The following is a 27,100-nucleotide window of genomic DNA, read 5'->3' as shown; positions in this document are numbered from 1 at the left end:
TAATTTATCAGACCTTTATTGCTGCCTTAATTTTTAATTTAATTTTAGCTTTGTAAGAAAACATTAAAAATTTCTGTGCTTGCTTAAAAATAGAGTAGAACTATCTGAGTGAATTCACTGTAACTTTTATTGACTGGATCCCAAACTAAATACATTTATATTATTGTGTATTAAGACTATTATTTTAACAATCTAAGAAAAGACTTTTTTAAGCTATTCAAAAAGTTTCAAGCAGTGCTGCCTAATACAAAACTTTAAAAGATATTCTAGTAAAGAAAAATCTTAGTCATCCTTACTATTTTAAGAATCCTAGATATTTTTCAGTATAAATATGCATGCACTATTTGTTAGAAAATGTATTGCCAGTTGTACTTTCTGTGGTAATTTAAGATTATATCTTGCCTTATGAGTATTTTTATTTTTACTGTAATTGTAGGTGATTTAAATAAGACTAGATATGCGTAGAACCAGGAGTGACTTTGAAAGATGCCCCCAAAACAGCTTGCCACCCTTAAATGTTAAACATGTAAAAATATCAAACCAACTTCCATAGGTGTTGTTTTTAATTGGGCTTGAGAGTACTTTGTTACATCTTTTTATTTTTAAGTTGAATGATTTCAAGTTTATGTTTATGATATATGAGCGCAGAGAGGGGTATAGGCATCTGAAATGATTGGATTTATTAAAATTCAGTTCGGATTGTCAGACTAGCCAGTTAACAGTTTTGTTTTTTTTTTAAACCGAGAACAATGATGCTATTCATGTATTTTTTGATTTGCAGTTTGAATAAACATTTATCATTAGTTTGCTATAACTAATATAGTTTGATTTATTTTAAAAATATTAAGTAAATTGTGGAAATTTTGAATTTTATAGGTCATTATAATGTGCATCACACACTTACATTGACCAGTTTCTTTTCAACCTTATAGGAAGCTATTAACCTGATTTTGTCAGATATGACAGCATGCTAGTCCTCAGCTCTACACATCCGTATAGTATATATTAATATATATTATTTCATTTAACCCTCACAGTAACTTTGAGAAGTCAGTAGTTTTACTCCCTGTTTTAAAGATGAGAAAACTGGTATGGAGTGGTTCCTGAGGTCAGGGAGCACAGAGACAGCTTGACCCTAGCATATTCATTACCTTACCAGGATGCCTTTGAGAATTTACTAAAAAGATATAATACAGTATGATGTGTTTTGATGTATAGACAATCTTGGATCCGGGTTTTCTAGTTGTTTTCCTTGCTTTAGAGTAGAAATCCTAGGAGCTGTAGGGAAGGAGAAAGACTTAAGAAGATAAAGATTTCAATGAATAGCAATTATTTTACTTTTTTGTAGATGAAATTTCCTATAAGATTTTGCCTGAAAAGGCCTCTTCCACTTTAAAACTGAAAGTAGAAAATGATTCTAATAAAAGAATAGCAAATATTTTAGAAAAAATATAATGTCTCATTTTTGGACTTCATATTTTGTAACTTTTTACATTTCCTCGTACCTTTACTCCGCTGATTAGTAGAATGGTATCTATAGACTTAAGTAATAAACTGTCTTATAGCTAGTACTGATATGGCCATACATTTATGTAAACAAGGACAGTTTTCTGAATGCTCATGTATGTAGTGTCAGATTTTATTGTACAGTAACTCAGTGTGTTAACCAGAGATAGGTTATCATCATTTTGTAAATGAGTTAATTTAAGGCTCAAAAACATTAACTAATAACTAATAGGTAGAATATGCTCCAAAATACATGGAATGAAGTTAAACCTTTGCCATTTAGCTTCAGTGAAAACCATATTGATCAAGCATGCTTAACTATATCTTTTTTTTAGTATTTTTTTTATTGAGGTATAGCTGATTTATAGTATTAGTTTCAGGTGTGCAACATAGTTTTATAGATTACACTTCGTTTATAGTTATAAAATATTGGCTATATTCCCTGTTCTGTACAATATATCTTTATAGCTTATTTATTTTATTCGTAGTAGTTTATACCTCCTAATCCCCTACCCTTCTACTGCCCTTCCCCCTTCCCTCTCCCCATTGATAACGATTAGTTTGTTCTCTATTATCTGTGAGTCTGTTTCTTTTTTGTTATAGTCACTAGTTTGTTTTACTGTTTAGATTCCACATATAAGTAATAGCATACAATATTTGTCTTTCTCTGATTTATTTCACTGAGCATAACACCCTCTGGGTTCATCCACGTTGTTGCAGATGGCAAAATTTTATTCTTTTCTATGGCTGAGTCAAATTCCCTTGCATGTATATATAGATACACCACATCTTTATGCATTCATCTGCTGATGGTCACTTAGGTAAGCCCCGTGTCTTCACTATTGTAAATAATGCTGCTATGAACATTGTCGTGCATGTATCTTTTTGAATTAGTGTTTTTGTTTTCTTCAGGTATGTACCCAGGACTAGAATTGCTGATTGAATCATATGATAGTTCTATTTCCAGTGCTTTGAGGAACCTCCATACTGTTTCCAATAGTGGCTGCACCAGTGTACATTCCCACCAGTAGTGTACAAGGGTTCACTTTTCTCTACATTGTCACTAATATTTGTTGTTTGTGCACTTTTTGATGATACCCTCTTTTGACAGGTGTGAGGTGCTTTCTCATTATGGTTTTGATTTGCGTTTCCCTGATGATTAACAGTGTTGAGCATCTTTTAATATTTTAATTTTGTTGTTTGCTTTTTGATATTCAGTTGTATCACCTATTTATGTGTTTTGGATATTAATCCCTTATCAGTAATATTGTTTCTAAATACTGTCTCCCATGTAGTAGGTTGCCTTTTCATTTTGTCAATGGGTTCCTTTTGCTGTACAGAAGCTTGATGTTTAATAGATCGCCATTTGTTTATTTTTACTTTTGTTTCCTTTGCCTAAGGAGATGGATGCAAAGAAATATTGCTGCAATTTATGTCAAAGAGTTCTGCCTATGTTTTATTCTAGTAGTTTTATGGTTTCCAGTTTCTTATTTTGTTGTTTATCCATTTTGAGTTTATTTTCTTACATGATATGAGAAAATGTTTTAATTTCATGCTTTTACATGTAGATGTCCAGTTTTCCCAATGCTACTTATTGAAGAGACTGTCTTTTCCCTATCATATATTCTTGCCCCTTTGTCATAGATTAATTGACCATAAATGTGTGGGTTAATATGTTGGCTCTCTGTTCTGTTCCATTGACCTGTGTGTCTGTTTTTGTGCCAGTACCATACTGTTTTGATTATTGTAGCTTTTTAGTATAGTCTGAAATTAGGGAGTTGGATACGTCCAAGTTTGTTCTTCTTTCTTAAGAGTATTTTGGCTATTTGGAGTCTTTTGTGTTTCCATACAAATATTGAAATTATTTGTTCTAATTCTGTGAAAAATGTCATTAGTATTTTGATAGAGATTGCATTGAACTTGTAAATTGCCTTTGTTAGTATGGTCATCTTAATATTAATTTATCCAATTTAAGAACATAGTATATGTATCTTTCCATTGGTTTGTGTCATCTTCAGTTTCCTTCATCAGTGTCTTACAGTTTTTCAAGTACAGGTCTTTTTTTTTGTTGTTGAGCTGTGATTTTCACTACTTTGTTTTCCAGCTTGCTGATTCATTTCTCTGTATCATTTGGTCTACTGTTGATTCTTTCCAGTGTATTTTTCATTTCAGTTATTGTGTTTTTCATCTTTGGGGTTTTTTTTTAATTTCTTTAACTTTTTCATAAAAACTTACAACGTCTCACTCTGTTCATCCATTTTTCTCCCAAGTTCTTTGGTTATCTTTATGGTCATTACCTTGAGCTCTCTCTTGTAGATTGCCTATCTTCACTTAGTTCTTTTTCTGAGGTCTTTTTCCTTATTCCTTCATTTGGCACATACTCCTCTGCCACTTCATTTTGCCTAACTTGCTGTTTTTATTTCTGTGTATCTGGTAGGTTGCTTATATTTCCTGATCTTAGAGAAAGAGGCCTTTTGTAGGAGGCACCCTGTATATCCCAGCAGTGCACTTCCCTCTGGTTACCAGACCTGTATGCTGTAAGGGTGCCCCCTATGTGGGCAGCATGAATCCTTCTGTTCTGGCGGACTACCTACTTGTGGGCTGTCTGGCCTCCTTTCCTGGTGATTGCCAGTTTCTGCCTTGTGCGGAGGCTGCTGGCTGCTGGATAGTCGGGCCAGGTCACAAGGTGGCCAGCTGAAGAACATGAGGAGTCCCTGGTCTAATACTGGCCCACTGGTGGGCCAAGTTGGGGTCCCAGAGATCTTGGGGCTGTTGCCTGCCCACTGGTGGGGGAAACCAGGCCATGGGACTAGTGCTGGCTCACTGGTGAGCAGATCCAAATCCTGAGGTCTGGCTTCAGGGTTCATGGGTCCCAGTACTGATGTCAGACTACTGGTGGATGTCAGGCTACTGGTGGATGGGGCTAGTTTCTGACTCAGCCAGCTGTGTGGTCCAGAGTGTCTCAAAGCTTGTGTTGGCCTGCTGGTGGGTGGGGGGGTGCACAAATTAGCTAACAGGTAGAATTTTGAGAAGAACCAATGTAAATGTAAAACTCTTTCCAGTGACCTCAGTTAAAGATAGTGGTTGTAATGATGATAAAAATTATTCTAATAACACTGTATTACTCCATACACTTACCATGAGTCTTTAAATTTAATTCTCAACCCGTGAAATATTGCCTTGTCATCTTCATTTTACAAGACAGAGGCATATAGCATTTTATATACGACATCCAGTAAAGGTTAGAGCTGTGGTTTGAATTCAGGCTTTCTGTTCTGGCTCTAGCATCTGCCCTTAAATTCTTTGCTATACTTGCTCTCAAAATACTCAGATTATAAGTAGGAGAAGGTAATTAATATTTATTTTGTACATTTAATGTATCAGTTTCTACTTTATATATGCCTTACACATATTATTGTTTATTCCTCATAAAGGTATAATTAATTATTCCTAAGTTATAATTATTATTTCCACTTGAAAGACCAGAAATTTAGAGATTACATGTGGTTGCTCAGGTTCACAAAGCTGATAACACATTTGGCCCTCCTTACGTAGCAGTTCTGCATTTGCAGATTCAGCCAAACCATGGATTAAAAGTATTTGGAAAGAAAAATTCCAGAAAGTTCCAAAAAGCAAACTTGAATTTGCCGCATATCAGCTACTATTTACATAGCATTTACATTGTATTTACAATGATTTATATAGCATTTACACTTTATTAGGTACTATGAGTAATCTAGAGATGATTTAAAGTATATTAGAGGATGTGCATAGATTATATGCAAAAACTGTGCCATTTTATGTAAAGGATTTGAGCATTCGTGGATTTTGTTATCCATGCGGGATTCTGGAACCATTCCCTCAGGCATATGGTGGAATGACTGTTAAAAAGCAGAATCAGAATTAGGACAGGAGTCTACGGCTAAACCCAGGGTTCTTTGTGCTATACTATGTTGCCTACCTATGGTACATGTGTATTGAGAAATTAGTTAGCTGGTATTTATATATACCTATAGTATGTAAAACGTCTTCTTTCTAGTCACAACATAATTGGAAAGAAAATATATACACATATATTCAGTACAGAATATTTTTTATTTATTTATTTGACGTAGTAGTTGAAAAATGTGTTTATTACATACGTAAGTTATGAAGCATAAGAAAATGTCTCTCTGTGATCCTGCTACCCAACTTAAGAACTAGAACATTACCGATGAAAGTGCATCATCCTGTATACTCTTTCTCTGTGTCATCTCATGTCACCTCCACATTGGTAGCTACCTCCCTGAATTTTGTGTTTACAGTTTCTTAAAAGTTAAATTAGATTTTAATCTTTCAGAGCAGGTTTAGGTTTACAGAAAAACTGAATGGCAAGTACAGAGTTCCCATATACATCCCTTTCCTCTCCAAACACAGTACCCCTATTTACATTTTGTTAGTGTGGTGTATTTGTCATAATTTATGAGCTAATATTGTATGTTATTGTCACCCAAAGTCTGTAGTTTGCATTAGGTTTCATTCTTTGTGTTATACATTCTATGGAATGACATATATCTAACATTACAGAATGATACAGCGTAGTTTCCCTGCCCTGAAATGCCCTGTGCTTCATAGGTTCATCCCTCTTTCCCTCCACCCAAACACCTGGGAACCACTGCTGTTTTTTACTGTTTCCATAGTTTTGCCTTTTTCAGAGTATCACGTAGTTGGAATTATACCATATGTAGCCATTTCATATTGGCTTCTTTCACTTAGTAAGATGCATTTAAGGTTCCTCTCTGTCTTTTCATGGCTTAGTAATTCGTTTCTTTTTAGTGTTGACTTTTAATACTTCATGGTCTCTGTATGCCATAGTTTATCTTTTCACCTATTGAAGGACATCTTGATTACTTCCAAGTTTTGACATTTATAGTAAAAAAGTTGTTATAAACATTTATGTGCAGATACTATGTGGACAAAATTTTTCAACTCATTTCACCAAAATACCAAGGAGTGTGATCGCTGGATTGTATGATAAGAGTGTGTTTAACTTTGTAAGAAACTGCAAAAATGCTTTCCAAAGTGGCTATGTACCATTTTGTGCTGAACCAGCAGTGAGTGAAAGTTCTTGTTGCTCCACATTCTCAGCAGCATTTGATGTTGTCAGCGCTTTAGACTTTGGGCGTTCTAAACAGGTTTATAGCGGTATCCTATTATTTTAATTTGTATTTCCCTGATGACATATAATGTTAAGCATTAAGCATCTTTCCATATTCTCAAGTGTCTGTTCAGAACATTTATGTTTTAACTAGGTTGTTTTATTATTGTGTTTTAAGCATCCTTTGATACTTTGGATAACATAGTTATCAGATACATATTTTGCAAAGATTTTCTCCCAGTCTATGGATTGTTTTCTTACTATCTTGACAGTGTCTGTCATAGAGCAGACATTTTTAATTGTAAAGAAATCTAACTTACTCATTTTTTTTTCTTGCTTTTGGTTTTCTATCTAAAAACACATTTTAAAACCCAAGGGCACCTAGATTTTTTTCCTGTGTTGCCTTCTAGGAGTTTTGTAGTTTTTCATTTTACGTTGGGTTTATGATCCATTTTTGAGTTAATTTTTGTGAAAAGTATAAGGACGTTGTCTAGATTAACTTTTTTTGCCTGTGGATGTCCAGTTGTTCCAGCACTATTTGGTGGAAGATTGTCCATTCTTCATTGCATTATCTGGGCTTCTTTGTCAAAAATCAATTGATTTTATTTGTGTGAGTCTATATCTGAGTGCTGTGTTCTGTTCCATTGGTCTATTTGTTTGTTCCTTTGCCAGTTTCACAGTCTTGATTATTGTCGCTTTATAGTAAATTTTGAAATTGAGTAGTGTCAGTCTTCCAGTTTTATTCTTTTCCTTCATTATTGTGTTGGCCTTGGGATCTTCTTACATAAACTTTAGATAATCATTTTGCCTATATCAACAAGATAACTTGGTAGGATTTTTACTGGAATTGTGTTGAATCTATGGACCAAGTTGAGAAGAACTGATACCTTGCTCTGTTGAGTTTTCCTATTTATATATGTGATCATGGGTTATCTTCTTCAGTTTCTTTCTTTGGAATTTTGTACTTTTCTTGTATATATTTTGTTAAATTTAAACCTATTTCATTTTTTTTTCTGTATGAATAGAATTGTTTTACATTTCAAATTTCAATTATTCATTGGTGATGTAGAGGGAAATGGTTGACTTTTGTGTATCAACCTTGTATCCTATAAACTTACTATGAACACTTATTAATTCTAGTAATTTTTGGTTTATTCTTTAGAATTTTTTATATGGACAGTCATGTCATCTGCTGACATTTTTATTCCATCTTTTCCAATCTGTATACTTTTTATTTCCTTTTCTTGTTTTATTGTGTTAACTAGATCTTCTAGTTCAATGTTGAATAGGAGTGGTGAGAGAAAACATCTTTTCCTTGCTCTCTATCTTAGTGGGAAAGTATTTCATTTCTCACCATTATGTACAATGTTAATTGTAGAATTTTTTTTTTGTAGGTGTTCTTTATCAAGTTGAAAGGTTTGCCCTCTGTTTCTAGGTTGCTGAGAGTTTTTATCATGAATGAGTGTTAGATTTTGACTAATGCTTTTTCTGCATCTATTGATGTGATGGATTACATCAGTTGGTTATCAAATGTTGAAATACCTTGCATATATTCCTTGCATACCTGGAAGTAAATCCCACTTGGTCATTGTATATAATTCTTTTTATAAATTGTTGAATTCAATTCGGTAATACTTTGTTGAGGCTTTTTGCATGTATGTTTGTGAGAGATATTAACCTGTAGCTTTTCTTTTTTTTCATGCCTTTGTTTATTTTTTATTAGGGTAGTGCCTCATAGAATGAGTTGGGAAGTATTTTCTCTGCTTCTATTTTCTGGAAGAGATTGTAGAGAATTAATATAATTTCTTCCTTAAGTGTTTGATTAAATTCACTAGTGAATCTATCTGGATTCACTGGAGATGCTCCAGAGCTAGAGATCGTACCTCTTTAACTTTCTTTGTAAGTACAGAATCAGCTGCCATAGTGTATACATTGTAGCTTTGCAAAAGTCAATATAATAATACTGGCCAGAATGGAATTCTGTCCAGTTTTTCCTCTCTTCTATTCTCATGTCTGTCATAGCTTTCAACAAGTTTGCATAGCTTTTCATGGAGTTACCTTGATGTTTACTGGTAGCTAATTCATTTTAGTTGTCTAGAGTTGGGCCTGATCCTTCCTATTTTGAAAGGTGATCAATTGTTCATTTAGTTTGTTTAACAGATATCAGCTATTCAGATAATCTGTTTCTTCTTGTGTGAGTTTGCTGGTTTGTGTCTTTCAGGGAAATTGCGCATTTTATCCAGGTTTGCAAATTTGTGGATATAGATTTGTTTGTAACATTTCCTTTATTTTACTTTATTATCCTTTGTAATCAATAGTGATGGTCTGTCTTCATTTATGATATAATTTGTTTGTTCTCTTATTTTAGATAGCCTGGCTAGAGGTTTATCAATTTTACTGATCTTTTCAAAGAACTGGCTTTTGGTTTTATGGAGTTTTTCTCTATTGATTTTTTGTTTTCAATTTCATTGATTTCTGCTCTAATTTTTTTTATTATTTCTTTTCTTCTACTTCAGATTTAATTTGCTCTTTTGCTAGTTTCCTAAAATGGAAGCAAAGGTGATTGATTTTAGAGATTTTTCTATTCTTACATATACATTCAATACTATAAATTTCTCTCTAATTCCTGCTTTCACTGTATCCCCACTGTATTTTTATTTCCATTTAGTTTGAATTATTTTACATTTCTCCCAAGACTTTAATGATCATGTGTTAATTAGAAGGCTGTTTTTAAAAAGTATTTTCACACTGTTTCTTTGTTGTTAATTTTAGTTTAATTTCATTGTGATCTGAGAGCCTACTTTTATGATTTCTGTTTGTTAAGGTGTGTTTTATGTCTCAGAATGTGTTCTATCTTAGTGAATGTTCAATGTGAGCTTGAGAAGAATACGTATTCGGCTCTTGGATGAACTATTCTGCACATGTCAATTAGATACAATTAATTGAGAGTACTGTTCAGTTCAGCTATGTCCTTACTGATTTTTTGCCTGCTGGAATTGCAAGTTACTGATAGACGTACTTTGAAGTCACCAACTACAATAGTGATTAATATATTAATATTAATATATTTCAACTTCGTGTAATGAGTATTCTTTTCCTCTGGTATACTCTGGGGAAAACAAGGTTATTCCCTTTTTGTGAGATTCGCTTCTTGCATTTACTGCACCGTAAAGTTAATATAATACATGCATATTGTAATTGAATGATTTTGAGTAATTAACAGGTTTCTTTTTGAGTAAAAGAACAGTGAATATATCTTGTCTTCTTATGAAAATCTGTGAGAATCATCTGCAAATACACTTAATAAGTAATTTTAAATATAAAAATTTTTCAGATCAAAATGTGTTCTATTTTTAATTCATTATGGATTTAAACCTTTTTTCCCTCTATTCTGTTTTTCAGTTATCTAATTTAGATTCTCTGTTTGTTCCTTTTACACCTCATTTATTACAAGTCCATGAAGTATTATTTTGAAAGCAATAGTTTTAATTTAAGGCAAAAAGGAGCACAGTTTTAACATAATGCAGGTCTTATTTTATAATAAAGATTTTGTTGTATATTATCAAATACAGAACAGAAGGTTCTGTGACTTCAGGATAGTGTTGTATACCTTTTTGTTAGCTACAGCAGCTCAGAGTTAGCTTTTCCTCCTTGTTTAACCTATTTTTGGATTACCAAAGTAAGTATAAATGGCATTGATTAGATAACAGTTTTTTTTTTCTACCCCATCTTCCTTTACTAAGGAAAAAAGTAAGGAATAAGTAAGAAATAAAAATGGCACATTCACAGAAATCAACCAGCCTTTTTTTTTAGTGTTCAAGGCAGCTGGAGAAAGGGAAGCCTTTGGTTTGTTTATGGGATAATCTCAGGGTGAAATAATAGAACATCCTGGAAGGAGAACTTCTTAGACCAGAGTATTGCTCCTTCTTTCTAGGAGAACATGTTCTTATTCATGGTATTGACAGCAATTGTACTTTTCAGTATTTTCAGCTTCTGTTGGGCTTTCTGTCGTTAGTATCTTTGTAATAGAGATGAGTGGATTTAATCCTGCCTTTACATTTGCAATTCAATGAAAATAAATGCTTAGGCAAATACTGTCTGTGTGAGAGTCCTTTGTCAAAAACTGAAAAGACTAGAGAGTAGCACTTACTTCTGCAGAGGTTAGGTCACAGTTTCAGTTCCTACACACGGGATTTAGCAGTATACGCAAACCACTTTACTCCTTAAGAAGTGAGTCGTTTAGCCAGACGGTGAATACGGTTTTGGTTAGAAGGTACTGGTTTCCTCAACTATGTACTCTTAATAATTGGAAGTGTGATGGGTGACATTTTGTAAAAATGTGTCCATTTTCTACTTAGATTTAATCTTTTGGGTAAAATAATAGATTCTGTACATGCAGTATGATTTACTAAGGCATTAAAAATTAAGACTGATTTCAGTTCCATCTCCATTCTAGGAATCTATTATCCATTTATTTTGAGAGGAGGAAGTATATTTCTATACTCCTTTGATTTCAGATTTTTTTTATTACTTCGCAGACTCTTTTGACATTATTGTGTGTCTTCACTCATCAAAGCGTGAATAAATATTTAAGAATAAGGAAGTGATGAGTTTATAAATCCCAGAAAGGAATACAGTTTTTTATTTTAAGTATGGACAAGAAAAGGTAGATTTATGACATTAAAGAAACTGATTTTACCACATGTTATTAGCTTATGCTTATTATGGCAGCTCATGGTTCCCTTACTGGTAATTCCTACTCTAAGTGATGTTGATACAGTTATAACTGATCCCTTTTGTGAGCAAATTCAGTTTTACTTTTATCCAAAAACTGTGTTTTATATGGTAAGAGAAGGAGCTTTAAGCATAAAATCAGTGTTTACCATAAGAATTTGGAAAGAATGCAGAGAAGTAGTTAAGTCATCTAATTTGAAAATTCTTATCTAGGAGACTCTTGATTTGACTGAATGCCATAGAAAAAAGGAAGAAAATGTAACTAGTCATTAAATATTTTGTAGACTTTTTTTTGCTGGCCTTACAAAGTAAGCTATTATTTTTTTAATTTTTAGTACCTAATTTTTCTTTCATCTTTATTGAAAATTCTGTTCTGAATTGAAAAATCTTTAATATTTTTATCTAGTCCTAAAATTTAAAGTTTCAGAATAGTCATTCAAAGTATATAAAATAATTGATCTCTCAAAACTGAAATATTTTAATATCAAAAATAAAGATGGAGACTCTTCAGACATTATCCTCTAGCCCTCAGGGTAATTGGTGAAAAATCATCAAGTAATAATGTTAGCCCTCATTTACTCTGTGGTGGGCACTGTACTCAATCGTTTATATGCATTTTATTTCTTCATTTTCTTTACACAAAACCTTGCTTGTTATGTGCTTTTATTATTTCCAGTGTTTTATGGAGAAACAGATAAACAGGGGAGAAACCTAGGTCCATCTGATCCCCCAGAGCTGGAGTTTATAACCTCTTTTGGTTTCTCTGTAGTAGAGAGTCAGCTATCACACTGCAAGCATTCTTGCTTTGCAAAAGCCAATTTTAATAATAATGGCAAGAATGAAAAATCTGTTCAGTTTCTCTTCCCTTTTTCTATTCTCATGTCTTTCTTTCATAGCTTTCAACAGGTTTACATAGCCCTTTATAGAGGTGTCTAATTCATTTTAGTTGGCTGGAACAACAAACTTTTATTTTTATTATGTTTTTAGCCAGTAGAACACTTTTTTTTTTAAGTTTTAATTTTTTTATTGAGGTGAAAGTCACATAACATAAAATAACCATTTTAAAGTGAACACAATTCAGTGACATTTAGTGCATTGAAAATGTTATGCAACCACCACCTTTATCTAGTTTCAAAACATTTTCATCATCCCCCCTGCCAAAAAAATCCTGCACTTATTAAGCGGTTATTCCTCATTCCTCATTCCCCCTAGCCATTAGCAATCACCGATTTATGTTCTGTCTCTATGGGTTTATCTGTTCTGACTATTTCATATAAATGTGAACATGCAATATGTGACCATTTTGTGACTGGCTTCTTTTCACTTATGATAATGTTCGAAGTTCTTCCGTGTTATAGCGTGTATTCATTCTTTTAGATGGCTAAATAAATTGGGAAGTGTGAGTCCAACTTTTTTTTTCTTTTTCAAGATTGTTTTAGCCATTTAGGGCCCCTTGCAATTCCATATTAATTTAAAGGTTGCTTTTTCGTTTCTTCAAAAAAAGGCCGTTGGAATTTTGCTAGGGATTGCATTGAATTTGTAGATTACTTTGGGTAGTACTGCCATCTTAACAATATTAAGTCTCTTAATCCATGTGAATGAGATATCTTTCCATTTTGTCAGGTCTTCTTTAATATCTTACAGCAATGTTTTTTTTTTAATCTAGATTAGAAGCTTAAATTCTTTATGAGCCATTTGATTTAACTGCATTTGTGGCCAAAACCTCTACACATTACTGATTGATCACAAGAGGAATTTGTCATAGCCTGAGAAAATTCAGCACATATTTACAGCACCACCAGACTTCACAATATTATAGTTACTGTTTTAGGAATTATGTCATGATCTGAAAAAGGTTTAGCTGTTGTGTCAGTCTGAGGAAACTTGTCTGTTTTGTGAGCTTTTTGTAGTAATGTTTATCTCATACGTGGCTTTCAAATTCAGCACTGTGCAAGAGACTGGTCTAGGCAATTATGGAAGATACAGAATTTCCATTAGGAGTTTAGAATGTGGGAAAGTCAGTAAGTTTTAGTCACAAATAACTACTGCAGTACCACTATGAAGAAGTACTGTAAAGGAGAGGCAGAAACTTGAAAAGAGTCATTTAGACTGAAGTAGACATCCTGAGAAATTACTATTGATTAGATAACGCTTTGAAAAATGTAATATTCTACTTTCTGGAGCTTGTTTTTCTTATTAGATTTTAAAAGGCACTTCATATCTTTTTCATGCTCTCCTACTCCTTTGTTCTAATACAGATCATATAGCATGGGTATGTTTGCTACTTTTATCTAGAAGAAATTCATCCAGTATTGCCATTAGGATGCAATGTTGGAGTTAAACTGATTTGAAGGGGAGAGTTGAAACTACCATTTTCTTTGTAAACTGTTAAACATTTAGGTTTTAGATGTTCTTTGATGTTAGCAAAGCATGTTACGTTTTATATAGCATCTCCTTTATAAACAACTGTAATTCTATTTACTCAAATTGTCTATATGAAACAATCCATAAAATAAACCCTATGTCATGAACTAGCAGTTGGATATAATAGTTAAATTCATTTATGTGTGTTTTACTGCAGTTGGATTTATAAAGCTCTTGGATTTTCAGCATGGAGTGGGGAAAGAAATCCTGGCTACAGTTCTCTTTTCCATTTAAATTCCACCAATTTTTGTTTTGTTTTGGCTATTTTTCTCTACTGTCAGTGGAATTATTGTCTTCCTGTCTCCATATTCAGGTAGTGTCAGTGGCTGAGTATCACCGCAGGATCGATGCTCTAAATACTGAAGAACTGCGCACACTCTGCAGACGTCTCCAGGTGCCCCCTTCAGTAGTTTAAATCCCTCCAGAGATTGAATACTCCCTGTTTTTAGTGGATTTCGTCAGTACAAATCTCTTTTTTTAAGGATTTGTTTTGACTGCAGCACTAAAATACCCCATCAGAAAATTCCTTTTTGTATTAAAGAGTATTATCTTGAAGAGCTGTAGGACTATCTTTTCTGGCATCTTTACATTTGAAAAATATTCAGAGGAATTTTCTGTCACTTTAGAACTTTTCTCAGTACTGTGTGTTTCTTAGATTGGTGAGGAATTTTCATTTAACATTAGAAGAATGTCTTGGGTTTGAGATTGACTCTTTACTAAACAGAATCTGAGAGGTGTGGTACTATGGGAAAATGTTTAAAATTTTAATGGATAGCAAGGTTCTCTTCTTTAAGGCTGTTTCTGTCCACCCCACATCAACTATCTAAATGAGAAGAATTGTTTTTGTTATTGAGGTTCTTCTGATTGGTATTAGAAATTGTTGGGAATAGTATAGGTTATGCAGTAGAACTAGATAATTATTTAAAATTCTGTGAAATAATCTTTGTGTTTTTTTTAGAAATAAGAACTAAATATTTGAGCTTATTTTTTCAGTTTTGTGTATGGTGTGTTTTCTTCTTCTTAATGAGATATGCTTTCATGGCTTTGCTAGAACTACTGAATCTTGTTCTTTTCTTTTAATGCTTCTCATGCTGCCTTGGATTTTTTTTTTAAACTTTCACATCATCAAAATAAGGGTAAAACATTATGATGATGTGAAAGAATTAATATAGTTCTCATCAAAAAATAATGCAGTTCTAGAACATGTATTGGTTGAAAATATATGTTTAGATGTGATAAGAAATCTGTTAAAGAAACAAAATAATTTAGCAAGATTTCATTCCTGTGTGGAATCACAGTCGCTGAGAATTGCTGCATTTTAGTTATCTGCTCCAAAAGAATTCTGTTTTCTCGTTCAGAAGTTTCATCAGTAATAGATATGTTTTGTATATTTTATTTGCCAATGTTACTGAATGTTATATATTAAAATAAAATTAATATCAAAAAGTAAGTGGCAACAGAATAAATTGTATAGGAATTTTCTTTAATCAACATTTTTAATCATTTTTAGAATATTGGTGAGATTATTTCCATGAAACAAAAACATGTATTCTTTTTAATGCGTCAAATTAATTTAAAACATATATTTGTGAACAAATTAACTTTTAAATTAATTAAAAAGTACTGTTTTAAGTAAAAACTTAAAAGGCATTTTTAACAATGATGGTAATTTTTTCAATGAAACAAATTCGCATACACCCCCCCCCAAATGAAACACTATACTTTTTATTATACTGTTGTTTAAATTAAAATTTTGGCACCCAGGAAGTTTTAAAAATTATTTTTGGCAAATTCTATTTTATGATGAAGAAAATAATCTCACATATTTCAAATAGCACAAATAAAAAGCAAGCTAGCTGGCTCACTTTTGCCCCTGAACAGAAAAATTAAAGTTTGCACGCAACTATCTCTTTTTACACAGAAATATGGGGTTTATCATTCAATACCTGTTCTTCCTCATGTAGTGGATGAGAAAAATGTCTGCTTGTAAAAGAAATCTTTTTTCTACATTGGATATGCCTTTGTTATTAGATGGAGCATCCTTTTCCTTCTAAAATTCTAAATTAAAGCTTTAGCTGCCTTTTCTAAGGTATAAAGTTTGATTTCTCTCACAAGGCTAAAATTTTTGAAGGTTTGTTGCAATTTTATATTAATATGACGCTGCTGTTTACTTCTTTAGATTACTACAAGGGAAGACGTAAATTCAAAGCAGGTTGCTCCAGTGAAAGCAGACCTGGAATCTGAATCTTTTCGACCAAATCTAAGTGATCCCAGTGAACTCTTACTGCCAGATCAGATTGAAAAGGTACGACCACCCACATGGGTGCATTTCTGTGTGCCCATGAGAGTAAAACAGCCTCTTTTCAGGTGTTCTGAGAACTGAAGAATCAGGCTTACTGCTTCCAGTCTTCCCCTCTTAGTCTCCGCTAATGTAGTAGAAGAGAGTAAAAGATTTGGGAAGGCAGACCGTAAGGTAAATAACAGGAGCAATTTAGGTGAGACAATGCAGTAGCCAGTATTTGGTTTCATATTGTGTGCTAGTTACTTGCTTTATGTAGGTTCTCTTAATGTAGTTATTCCAACACCTGTAGAGGTTGGTGCTCTTATTGGCACATTTTATCAGTGAAGAAACTTGGGCATAGAGAGGTTGAGTAAATGTTCAAAGCCACACAGTATATAAAGCATTGAAGCTTGATTTCTAACTCTGATAGTCTGGCTCTAGATTTAAGAGGTTAATAATTAAGCTTACAGTCCATCAGATATTTTTGTTGATTTGATATGGAGGGCACAAACAATAATCTCTGTTTCTTGTCTCTTTCTAATCTGTATCTTGTTTGGCATGATTCCTTCTCTTCCTAGTGAACAATTAATATTCCATGCTGAGAGATGTACAATTACTCTTCAAGCATCTCAGTATCTTTGAGAATGATAAATAATTTCTACTGTTATTTTTGTAGCCTACATTTTATAAAGTACCATTAAATTCCAACTGGCATTAGTATCCTTCAAAATGACAATAAGCAGACTATCAAGATAGTATGTGTTAACACTTTATTTTTCAAAGCTTACCAAGCATCTTCCACCAAGAACAATTGGCTATCCATGGACTCTTGTGTATGGTACCGGAAAGCATGGCACAAGCTTGAAGACCCTTTATCGAACAATGACAGGTTTAGACACCCCAGTGCTGATGGTGATTAAAGACAGTGATGGGCAGGTATGAAAAGTAACATCATAGACACCTTGCCTTTTAAGAGGTTACAGTAACTTGTAGCATATTCCTTAATTACTCTCGTTAGTACATTGTATTAAGTTTAACTGCTATTTATGGAGTGCTTTTGATATGCAAGGCAATGCTGAGTCCTACAGAGGATAGACATGAGCAAGAATAATAAAAGAGTTCCTGTCTTCAAAAGGATTCTGGTTAGATAGAAAAGAACATTAAAGCATGTGAATATCTCTAAAGCCAAGCAAAATATGCCTAGTATAGTGAGAACCTATACAAAGTAAAAGGGGTGTTTAGGTGGGGAGGGGATAGCTCAAGTGGTAGAGTGCAAGCACGAAGTCCTGGGTTCAATCCCCAGTACTTCCTCCAAAAATAAATCAACTAATTACCTCCCTCCCCCCTCAAAATAAAAGGAGGATGTTTAGAGTAAAGGTTGTTCATTCCTATCTGGGGGAGATAAGCATGAGGTTCAGGGAAAGGGTAGAAATTGACAGTCTTGAAGCATTGGCAAAGTTTTGAGAGTTAAAGGTGATTGTGTGAGAATGATACCAAGGACAAAGCCACAGATAAGCAAGAGAAACATTGGTTTATTTCTGAAGTAGGAAGTTCATAAATGGGCAGAACCAATCTTTGATATTGTCAGACCTAGTAGCTTCTTTTGGGGAGGTGAGGTGGTGATTTTGAGGAGGCACAATCTACTGGAGTGCTGGTAATGTTCTGTTTCTTGGCCTGAATGAAGGTTAACTGGAACTTTTCTTTGTGATAATTCCAAATTAATCTGTACGTTTGTATTTTATATACATACCTTATGATAAGGAAGTCTGTTTTAAAAATTAGACTATGAAAATAAGATGTCAGGAGAGACAGTATCCATAGAGATTATCAAACTGCATTCTCACTTGATAGTGTGGAACCTCAGACCCAGAGCATTGAAATGACTTGCCCAAGCCTCTTATTTATTCATGCCTTTTTTTAGGGTATATACTGTGTTTCATGTACTGTGTAAAGCCATGGAGTTACAGGACCAAACAAATCACACCCAAGTCCTGTCCTCGTGGAGTTTAATGGAGGGAAAAATAGCGTATCATTTTAGTAGTAGAATATTTACTTATACTGAAGGGTTTTTACTTCCTTAAGTGCTGTAATCCCACAGCAGCATGTTATCCATATTGTATGTACAATGTCCTCCTGAGATGTGTCAACCATTTTTGTAAATTCCCTGTTCAGTTGTTGTAAGAAGCATCTTTTTAGATTTCAAAACTAGGAAAGATCTGTTCTTTTCCGCTTTGAAAAACTGGTATACTTTGCACTTGACAATAACGTGAGTTACATGACAACTGATTGTTTCCCTTTTTAAGTACAAGTAGATCAAACTATGCTAGAGTCCTGTTTTTTGCATTTTACTTAAACATGTATATGAGATAATGCTTAATGAAACAAATTAATAGTCATGTCATTGAACATCCTTTTTGTCCTTAGGTTTTTGGTGCATTGGCATCTGAGCCGTTTAAAGTAAGCGATGGCTTTTATGGTACTGGAGAGACCTTTGTCTTTACATTCTGTCCAGAATTTGAGGTAAGGATAGTTACTCCAGTTATATTCAGTTTATAAAAAGATGGCATAATGAAAAGAACTTTGAAATCCTACACACTTGCATTTGTCTCTCAATCTCTGCCTTTTACTGACAGGTAACAGCACTTTTTTGGACCATTCTACGCTTTAACTTTCTTGTGGATAGAATGGGGATCAGAAAATCTAGCAAGGGTGTTTAAAAATTAAATGAAAATCGTGTAACACTTGGCATAGTACCAGGCACATGTCATGGGCTCAGTAAGGAGTATACCTCATTATTTCTATTTTGTTTATGAAATATCATTGTAAAATTCCTAGAAACTTAATGACTAAATAAGTTTAATGATGTAAGTCAGCCTTAAAAACTTAAAAAGTAAATTATTTGGGTTTAAATCAAAAGTGATTACATGATTTCTTTCCCTTTATTGTGGCTTGACTAAAATTAGATATATTCTAAATCTAATAAGATCTAAAATTTAAAGATACACATGAATTTTAGTGAATGTGTGATTCTGTTTAAAATACTGGGTGCAATCTCCACACCTCAGATACATTCAGGTTCAGAATGTCAGACAGTTCCTAGGAGATGAAATTATAATCTTGACAGTAGGAATCATCATAGTTGGTTTAAAAAAAAAAAAAGAGTTTATCTTTAAAACAGTTTCTATAATGAACAAAATAGGAAGAATCTGATAACACAGTAGGAACTCTCTTAACAAACTTGGGTTTAGGTGGCTCACCAGATTAACCAGTGCTTTCCATTCCTTCCATAGAACATCAGCTGACATCTCCAGCTAACTGGGAGCTTGTAGTTGTTACAGATTTCTGAATCTTCAGTTTTGCTTACTTTCAAACCTTTTTTTGGTGCTTCTATCTGATAACTGTAATAATACGATTAAACAAATATATATCTATGAAAAAGTGAATATTAAAGTTTGTTTTGTTGAAAACTATGATGAATACTTTGGAAAATTTTTATGAAGGTGAAGTGCTATAAATCACTGTTGTATTACATTTAGGTAGAACTCCTCTGAAAGGTTAAAAATATGTGAGAAATTAACATCTAGAAATTTTACCCTTAAATTTCCCAAGTGTTTTTATGGTCACTGCTCCTTAAAGAAATTGAAACTGAAAATCATAAACATGTGTTATAGGCTTTTATGAGAATGATGATCAGCAAATTCATACCCAAAGAAAAGACTTTGGCCCAATATCAAAATATAAAATATTATCGGATTAACGTACATATATGTTTGATGTTAAAATCAAAGTTAATGGCATCTAATTGAGGTTTTTAAAACTGATTTTCTGTTTTCTTTAACTTTTTTCATTAACCGCCTGATTCTTGACCTGTAAAGTCAGAAAAGTACACGTGTGAAGAAATAATAAGATTTGAGGAATTCAGTTGAAGGTTACATTGCAGTAGAGCACATGCTTTCAAATTTAGTCCTACAAACACTGAAACCCAAACCACCAGACCCTTCTACCCCAATTTTTTCTATTCTCAGTATTTCTCTTGCTATCAATCTAGGTTTTTTTAACTTTACCTACATATTTAAAGCTTCTTTTCATTCGTGTAGGTCTTTAAGTGGACGGGAGATAATATGTTTTTTATCAAAGGAGACATGGATTCACTAGCTTTTGGTGGTGGAGGGTAAGTCTCTTGAACATTTTATCATGATGTTTTTTAAGGAAACTTTAAAAATTCCTTTGTGTTTTTTTATAAAATCATGTATCTTTGGAAACTTTTGACATTAGAATCCTAATTTGTATATTATGAGTGAGAAAGTATGATATTTTCAAGAAGGTGCTTTATTTGAAACTCTTGGTAGAATATTTGTTTATTCATTTTAAAATACTGTTTAGTTGATTTCTTTTTGATTAACACCCATCTTTCAGAGTACAGTGACTCCTTGATATTTGAACAGAAAATATAGTAATCCCTTAGAACTTCTCAAATTTTCAAAAAGCCATGGGTGGTATATTATTTCTCTCAGTTTATAAAAAAGGTCTAAAATTTTTCATGTTATTCTACCCTGGAGACTATTTGAATTGATATTTTAAATAATAGAAATTAGTTTTCCTGCAAAAAATTTTAGTGATGCCCCCACCAGGCACCAAGTTTTCAAGGTTTGTTTTCTTACTTGTTTTGTTTTTACAGTGTGAGTTAATCAGTAATTCGATTTGATTCTTTTGGCTTAGCAAGCACTAAAGGAAACCTGTTTCTTACTGTTTTCCCAACTCCATTTAGTCTTCATGATGTTTGGAGGCAGCTTGCTCTTCTGCTTCCTAGCCTAGACTTCTCAAATAGCCCTTAGCAAACATCAACCCCTTCATTTGGTATTTCTGTCTATCCTTCAGGATCAGACCTAATATCTGCTAAAAATTCCCAAACTTACAGAAGTGTTATTTATTTGTTTCGTACATTTGAGGATCTATGATAATAATTCATTCAGGTCACAGAATCTTGTTAGCCTGAATATTCATTATCCAAAGTGGTTCTAACAAATTCTCTGTAGATAGGTGTTTGGAAGACATAATTTCAGTGATTAAAAAATAACCATGGTTATTATAGCCTTCTCTGAAGGACATAACCAGGTAACTAAAAACCATATTATGTTTTAGTTGTTCGAATCAGCTTATAATGTTTATATGTTCCAATTACACCTTTTTTTGGTGGGGAGGGGGCAGTCATTTGGCCCTACTCCAAATGATAGTCTTACATGTGATTTAGTTTGCTCTCCAGGAAGGCCTCACAAGCAAGTGGCTTATAACTTCAAGCTGTTAAGGGTGCCTTGAGTCTGAAAATAACATATACAATGTCATTAAATATCTGTGGAACTTGGTTTTGATTATATAACCTGCCAATAAGCTAACCGTTGGGTCATTGGATAACAAATTAAGACAAGTTTACAATCTTTGAAAAAGGAGAGTACAGTCTGAGGAAATGGGAACTATAAGAACGTGATATTCCAGAATTCCAAACAGGAGCCCCAAAGAAATGAAAATCATGATGTGATAGACTGAACGTAAGCTTTGGAGTCAATTAGACCTGATTTAGATTCCAGCTTCAACATATACTACATATAGGACCTTGAGCAACTCAAGTCTAAAGTTTCCTCAGCTGTGAATTGGAGATTGAAGTTTTGACCATGTATTTTATTTTAGATGATAGCGAGTTTTTATGTCTCTAAGAAACTCATGTTAGATATATTAAAACCATACAGCAAAGAGAAATCCATAACATCAGGCAAAGAATTAGACAGTAGCACCTGTCTCAAAAGCTAATTCTGTATGAAGTTAATTTTAGAGGGTTCATTTTATTCTTTAATCTGTATATTAAGTGATTTTATAATGGGATATGAACAAAATGAAATTACCTTGTGCTAGTGTGGAAAGGAGTAGGGAATGGTTTAGAAAAAATAATTTTAGAGTTGTTGGATATTGAAATATCTCATTTAAATTAATATTTTATAACTTGTGCAATTATCCTTTTGCAACTTAGGGCATAAGAATTAAAAGATTATCATTAAAACTATTTTCTTTTATGTATAACAGGGGAGAATTTGCCCTTTGGCTTGATGGAGACCTCTACCATGGAAGAAGCCATTCTTGTAAAACATTTGGGAATCATACACTTTCTAAGAAGGAAGATTTCTTTATCCAAGACATTGAAATCTGGGCTTTTGAATGAATATAATGCTCTGTCTTAGCAGGATAATGGCCCAAACCTGACATGGACAAACAAGCCCTGTTTGGAAAGTTCAAGAAGCAATACAATATAACATGTAACTCGTGCTTTAAAATTAGTTCGTATCACCATTTATTACAGCTATAATTTTGGAATTTATTTTTAAAATCATGTTTCTGTCCCAGAGTTCTTTAGGTTTAGACCATGGCATGGGTCCATGCAGTATAACAGCTTTGGTTTTGTCAGAATTTTGGCAGCGTTTTGATCATAGTGACCACCTCATCTACAATCCATGTTATCTCATTCTCCTAATAGGATGGTGCTCTTTTGTTGAAACTGTTTTGATTTATTATTTCTTAAACTATATTCATTATTTTACTAGAGAAGTCTAACTGGGACATTGAGGGAATGAAGGCTAGACAGTGCTATCTATACCTGTGAGGTTGGCACAGGTGACTCGGACATGCTCAACTTAGTTATTCTTATGAGGGGAAAAACACATGCCAAAATAATGCATACTTCATAGACCACTGAGTTCTAGTTTTAATTCACACTATAGCCTTTTTTAAGTTAATTTTTCCTTTATTCTCAATTTCATTTTAATAAAAATGAAATTTGAGGAGAATTCTGATTGTAATAGACCACAGTGCACGTGATATGCAGGTTTGGGCATATGCTTTCATCACTGAATTATCTGATAAAGAATTAGAAAATGACAAAGGAGAATGAGAACTTGATGATTCTACTGGATTTAATATTTCAAGCAAGAAAATATACTATTTACATATTTGTAGCTTAGCAGGGCATTATCATAACTACAAAAACTATGAAACAGATGCATATTTCGTCAACATATTGTGTCAGGTATACTGTTTTATAGTTCTGTTGTTTTAGCCTTGTTGCACACCAACTCCTAAAATATAGGTTCCTGTTCAAAAGGAAAAAAAACTTGTGATTTTTTTGAGTGGTATATGTTATTAATTACCATTAGCATTCGCTGTTATAAAAGGGCAATGATTAAAGTAGAATATCGTAACTCAGTAGACTTGTTGAATATGCAAACTTACTGTCAAGTGACCTCAAAAAAAAAAAAAAAAGAAAAGATAGAATATATCAGTAGTTCTTATCCTCTTTTGTAGGAAACCAGTAATAAGCCATCGTGGCAATAATTCATCAGTTAATTTCAAAGCTTCATGTTGTGCAAAAAAAAAAAATCCTGCTGTTATACATGTGACAGTGACCCTGTGCTGAAATTTCAGCTATTCCAGATAAACATTGTATATTATCTTGTAAATATATGTTTAAAGGTAGTTTTGTTCTTATAGAAAGTGTTGATTGCCAGGTTGCTTATAGCACTTTAAATTATTCTAAAAATGAAATTACAAGCCAAATGTGTTGGCTTAAGTAGTTTTAGTTGTATAGTACTTAAATATATTTAGATCTTTTGAAAGTTTAGATAATTATCTAAAGAAAGCATAATGCTAAGGAAAAATAAAATCTGATATTCTATTTAATATGCTATTGCTGAATATGAATATAAATGCAGGGCATCATTTCCTTGTCTATGTAAAGCTCTCATTAAAAGTTACTAACAGTATATAAATTAAATGTTTACAATATAGGGAACTGTAAATAAATATATCAGTTTTTTCCCCCTTTGGTCTTCCACAGCAGTATTATTGTCTTTGTGGAGTTGACTAATCATGAAAAAAAAAAAAAATCCTGTATTGGATTTCAATTACAATAAGGTCATAGTGGTGTATACCAAATAAAATTAAATACAGAAGTACAAATTTGAGTTTGGATTTATTGAATAATCAGGTTATTTTGATGTGTAAGAAGTCTTTGATTAAACGTACCACTATCTTTTATGTATGAAAAATGCTTCTAGGAGCTGTGGTGGTGGTGGTGGTGGTGATAATAGTGATGAAGGATGCATTCAAGTAGAGGGAACACCACAGTTTACAAAATGGGGATGTAAGGATACTTGACATGTGAGTAAGTGCAAGTCATTTGTTATTTTTTAATTATGTGGCTGGTGTTTTTGGTGTGGAATGCATAGCAGGGTAAGACTGACTTCATAAAAAGCTTTGTTGTTGTGCAGTGTCAAACTGTAGATTTTTTAAAATCTCATAGCAGTTAAAATTTGAGTGAAGGAATAATGTGATCAAATTTGCACTTTAGGAAGATGTCTGTGAAAAGCAGGTTAGTAGAAAAATTAGAGACAAGGAGACCAATAAACAAAGCTTTTTGAAAAGTCCAGAGGAAAAATGATGAGGCCTGAATAAGAACAGTAGCAACAGTGATAAGAAAGGGAGGCATGGATTTGAAAGAGATTTAGGAATTAGGATTAACAAGGTTTGGCTATTAATTGGATGTCAGAAAAAGTTAAGGGTCGCTCTCAGATTTTTTACTTAGACGCGGGTTATATTATTCATTGAAGTGAGTAATGTGCAAAAAAGAGAAACAAACAGCAAATGGGGAAATTAGGTTAGTTATGGACCTCATTATAGTATGAGAAACTGGACAACGGAGTGAGGGTGGGGACCCTTAATATTCTTTTCTGATAGATAGGAAGATTTTTAAATCAACAACATACATGTAGATGTTGAAGCCATAACCTATGGGTGAGATGCCTTCATTAATGTTTTATAGTCTTCAGAGTATATAGTTCACCTCCTGACTGAGTTTATCCCTAGGTATTTTATTCTTTTTGGTATGATTTTAAACAGGATTTTTTTTTTTTACTTTCTCTTTCTGATAGTTCATTATTAATCTATAGAAAAGTAACATTTCTGTATATTAATCTTGTAGCCTGCAACTTTATGGAATTTATTCTGAGAGTTTTTTGGAGGAGACATTAGAGTTTTCTATATATAGTATCATGTTGTCTGCAAATAGTGACAGTTTTACTTCTTCCCTTCCAATTTGATTGCTCTTCAGTGGGCATCCTTGTCTTGATCTTAGTGGAAATGCTTTCAGCGTCTTCATCACTGAGTATGATGTTAACTGTGGGTTTGTCATAAATGGGCTTTCTTATGTTGTGCCCTGTTTATATGAACTTTGATGACAGTTTTAGTCTAAAAAGATGTTGAATTTTGTTAAATTCTTTTTATGCACCTATTGAGATGATCGTGTGATTTTTGTCTTTACTTTTGTCAGTGTATTGTATCACATTGATTAATTTGCAGATATTGAATCATCCTTGCATCCCTGAAATAAATCTCACTGGATCACAGTGTTTAATCTTTTTAATATATTGTTGAACTTGGTTTGCTAGTATTTTGTTGAAGATTTTTGCATCTTTATTGACAGAGATATCGGCCTATAATTTCCTTACTTGTCATGTCTTGTCTGGTTTTGGTATCAGGGTGATGGTGACCTTTAGAATGAATTCGGGAGCATTCCCTCCTTTTCAGTTTCCTGTATTAGTAATAGTTTGAGGAGAACTGGTATTAGCTCTTCTTTATATGTGTGGTAGCATTCCCCTGTGAAGCCATCTGTTCCTGGACTTTTGTTTGCTGGGAGTTTTTTAAGTATTAACTCAGTTTCACTACTAGTGATTGATCTGTTCAGATTATTTCTTCCTGATTCAGTCTTGGAAGATTGTATGTTTCTAGAAATTTATCAATTTCTTCTGCATTGTTCAGTTTGTTGGCATATAATTGTAATATTCTTATTATTTTTTTGTTATCTTGTGATACTGGCTGTAATTTCTCCTCTTTCATTTCTTATTTGGGTCCTCTTTTTTTTTTCCCCTAATGAGACTGGTTAAAGGCTTATCAGTTTCTTTCAAAAGAAAACAAACAGTTCTTGGTTTCGTAGATTTTTTATTTTGTTGCTGTTTTCTCTCTGATCTTTACTATTTCCTTCCTTCTCCCTACTTTGGGATTTCCTTGTCTTTTTTTTTTCTAATTCCTATAGATGGTAGTTTAGGTTGTTTGAGGGATTTTTTGTGTCTTGAGGCAGGCTTGTATCACTATAACTTCCCTCTTAGAACTGCATTTGCTGTGTCCCCTAGATTTTGGAGAGTTGTGTTTTTATTTTTGTCTTGAGTTTGTTTCTGATTTCCTTTATAATTTCTTCATTGACCCGTAGTTTTTTAGGATCTGTGTCAATCCCTTCACAAACTGTTATTGTTATTGTCCAGAGTTGAATATGATTAAACTCTTCTAAGGCCTTTGTCTAAATGTTCCATCAATACTAGAAGTAACCCAAGTTGCACTTTATAATTTTGTATTTCAAACACAAGAGAATGGTATTGTGGAATATAACTTTACAATAGTGTTATAAAAACAACAGAAAATACAAGAGAATATCTTTTATTCCTGTGCCATGTCTTTAAATTTTGACATAGGTTTCACTGTTGTAGTAAAATGTACATCTTATATGAAATTCTACTTAGAAATATTAGTCATTTGTAATGTAATAAATCTATTATGGAAACAAAAATGTACAAACTTTCTTCTTTAAGAAGATATTGGAACTTTCAGTTTGAAAGACAGTTATACATAAAAACAAACATAACTCCTAAGGTAGTTTAATTCATACTTTATATTAAACCTAACACCTAACAATTATGAGTTTCTATTATTTTGAGGTATTATAATTTGAGATTAATTTCTAGATTTAACGCCAAAGTGCTATAATATCATTTAGTAACTTCTACTGAGTTCCATAAGAATTGTAATCTCACATTTCATTGTTTTTAGAATTATGTAAGGTACATTAAATCTAATTGAGAAAAATTGAGAAGTAACAGATTAGTGTCAAGTAAATTTTTCCTTGTCATCATTAAACTGTACTTTTT

At 32.9% G+C, this 27,100-nt stretch overlaps 1 protein-coding gene across 10 annotated transcripts in view; it reads left to right on the top strand.

Moving 5' to 3' along the window:
• OXR1 (oxidation resistance 1) overlaps positions 1 to 24,083 on the top strand; it is a 302,119-nt gene extending 278,036 nt beyond the window's left edge. For 6 of the 10 annotated variants that reach the window (XM_014562928.2, XM_014562930.2, XM_032467914.1 and 3 more), the window contains 6 exons: positions 14,115 to 14,195; positions 15,981 to 16,106; positions 16,866 to 17,018; positions 18,507 to 18,602; positions 20,180 to 20,253; positions 22,158 to 24,083. In XM_014562928.2, the coding sequence (XP_014418414.1) occupies positions 14,115 to 14,195; positions 15,981 to 16,106; positions 16,866 to 17,018; positions 18,507 to 18,602; positions 20,180 to 20,253; positions 22,158 to 22,293 (666 nt within the window). In that variant the 3' untranslated portion in view covers positions 22,294 to 24,083. The remainder of the gene's footprint in view (positions 1 to 14,114; positions 14,196 to 15,980; positions 16,107 to 16,865; positions 17,019 to 18,506; positions 18,603 to 20,179; positions 20,254 to 22,157) is intronic. The other 4 variants (XM_014562929.2, XM_032467911.1, XM_006189074.2 and 1 more) reach the window with 2 other exon arrangements.
• Positions 24,084 to 27,100: the final 3,017 nt, after the last annotated feature.

This window comes from Camelus ferus, chromosome 25 (assembly GCF_009834535.1).
Source record: "Camelus ferus isolate YT-003-E chromosome 25, BCGSAC_Cfer_1.0, whole genome shotgun sequence".
Taxonomy (NCBI): Eukaryota; Metazoa; Chordata; class Mammalia; order Artiodactyla; family Camelidae; genus Camelus; species Camelus ferus.
The sequence above is the reverse complement of the archived record's forward strand: the minus strand, read 5'-3'. Positions and strand labels throughout refer to the sequence as shown.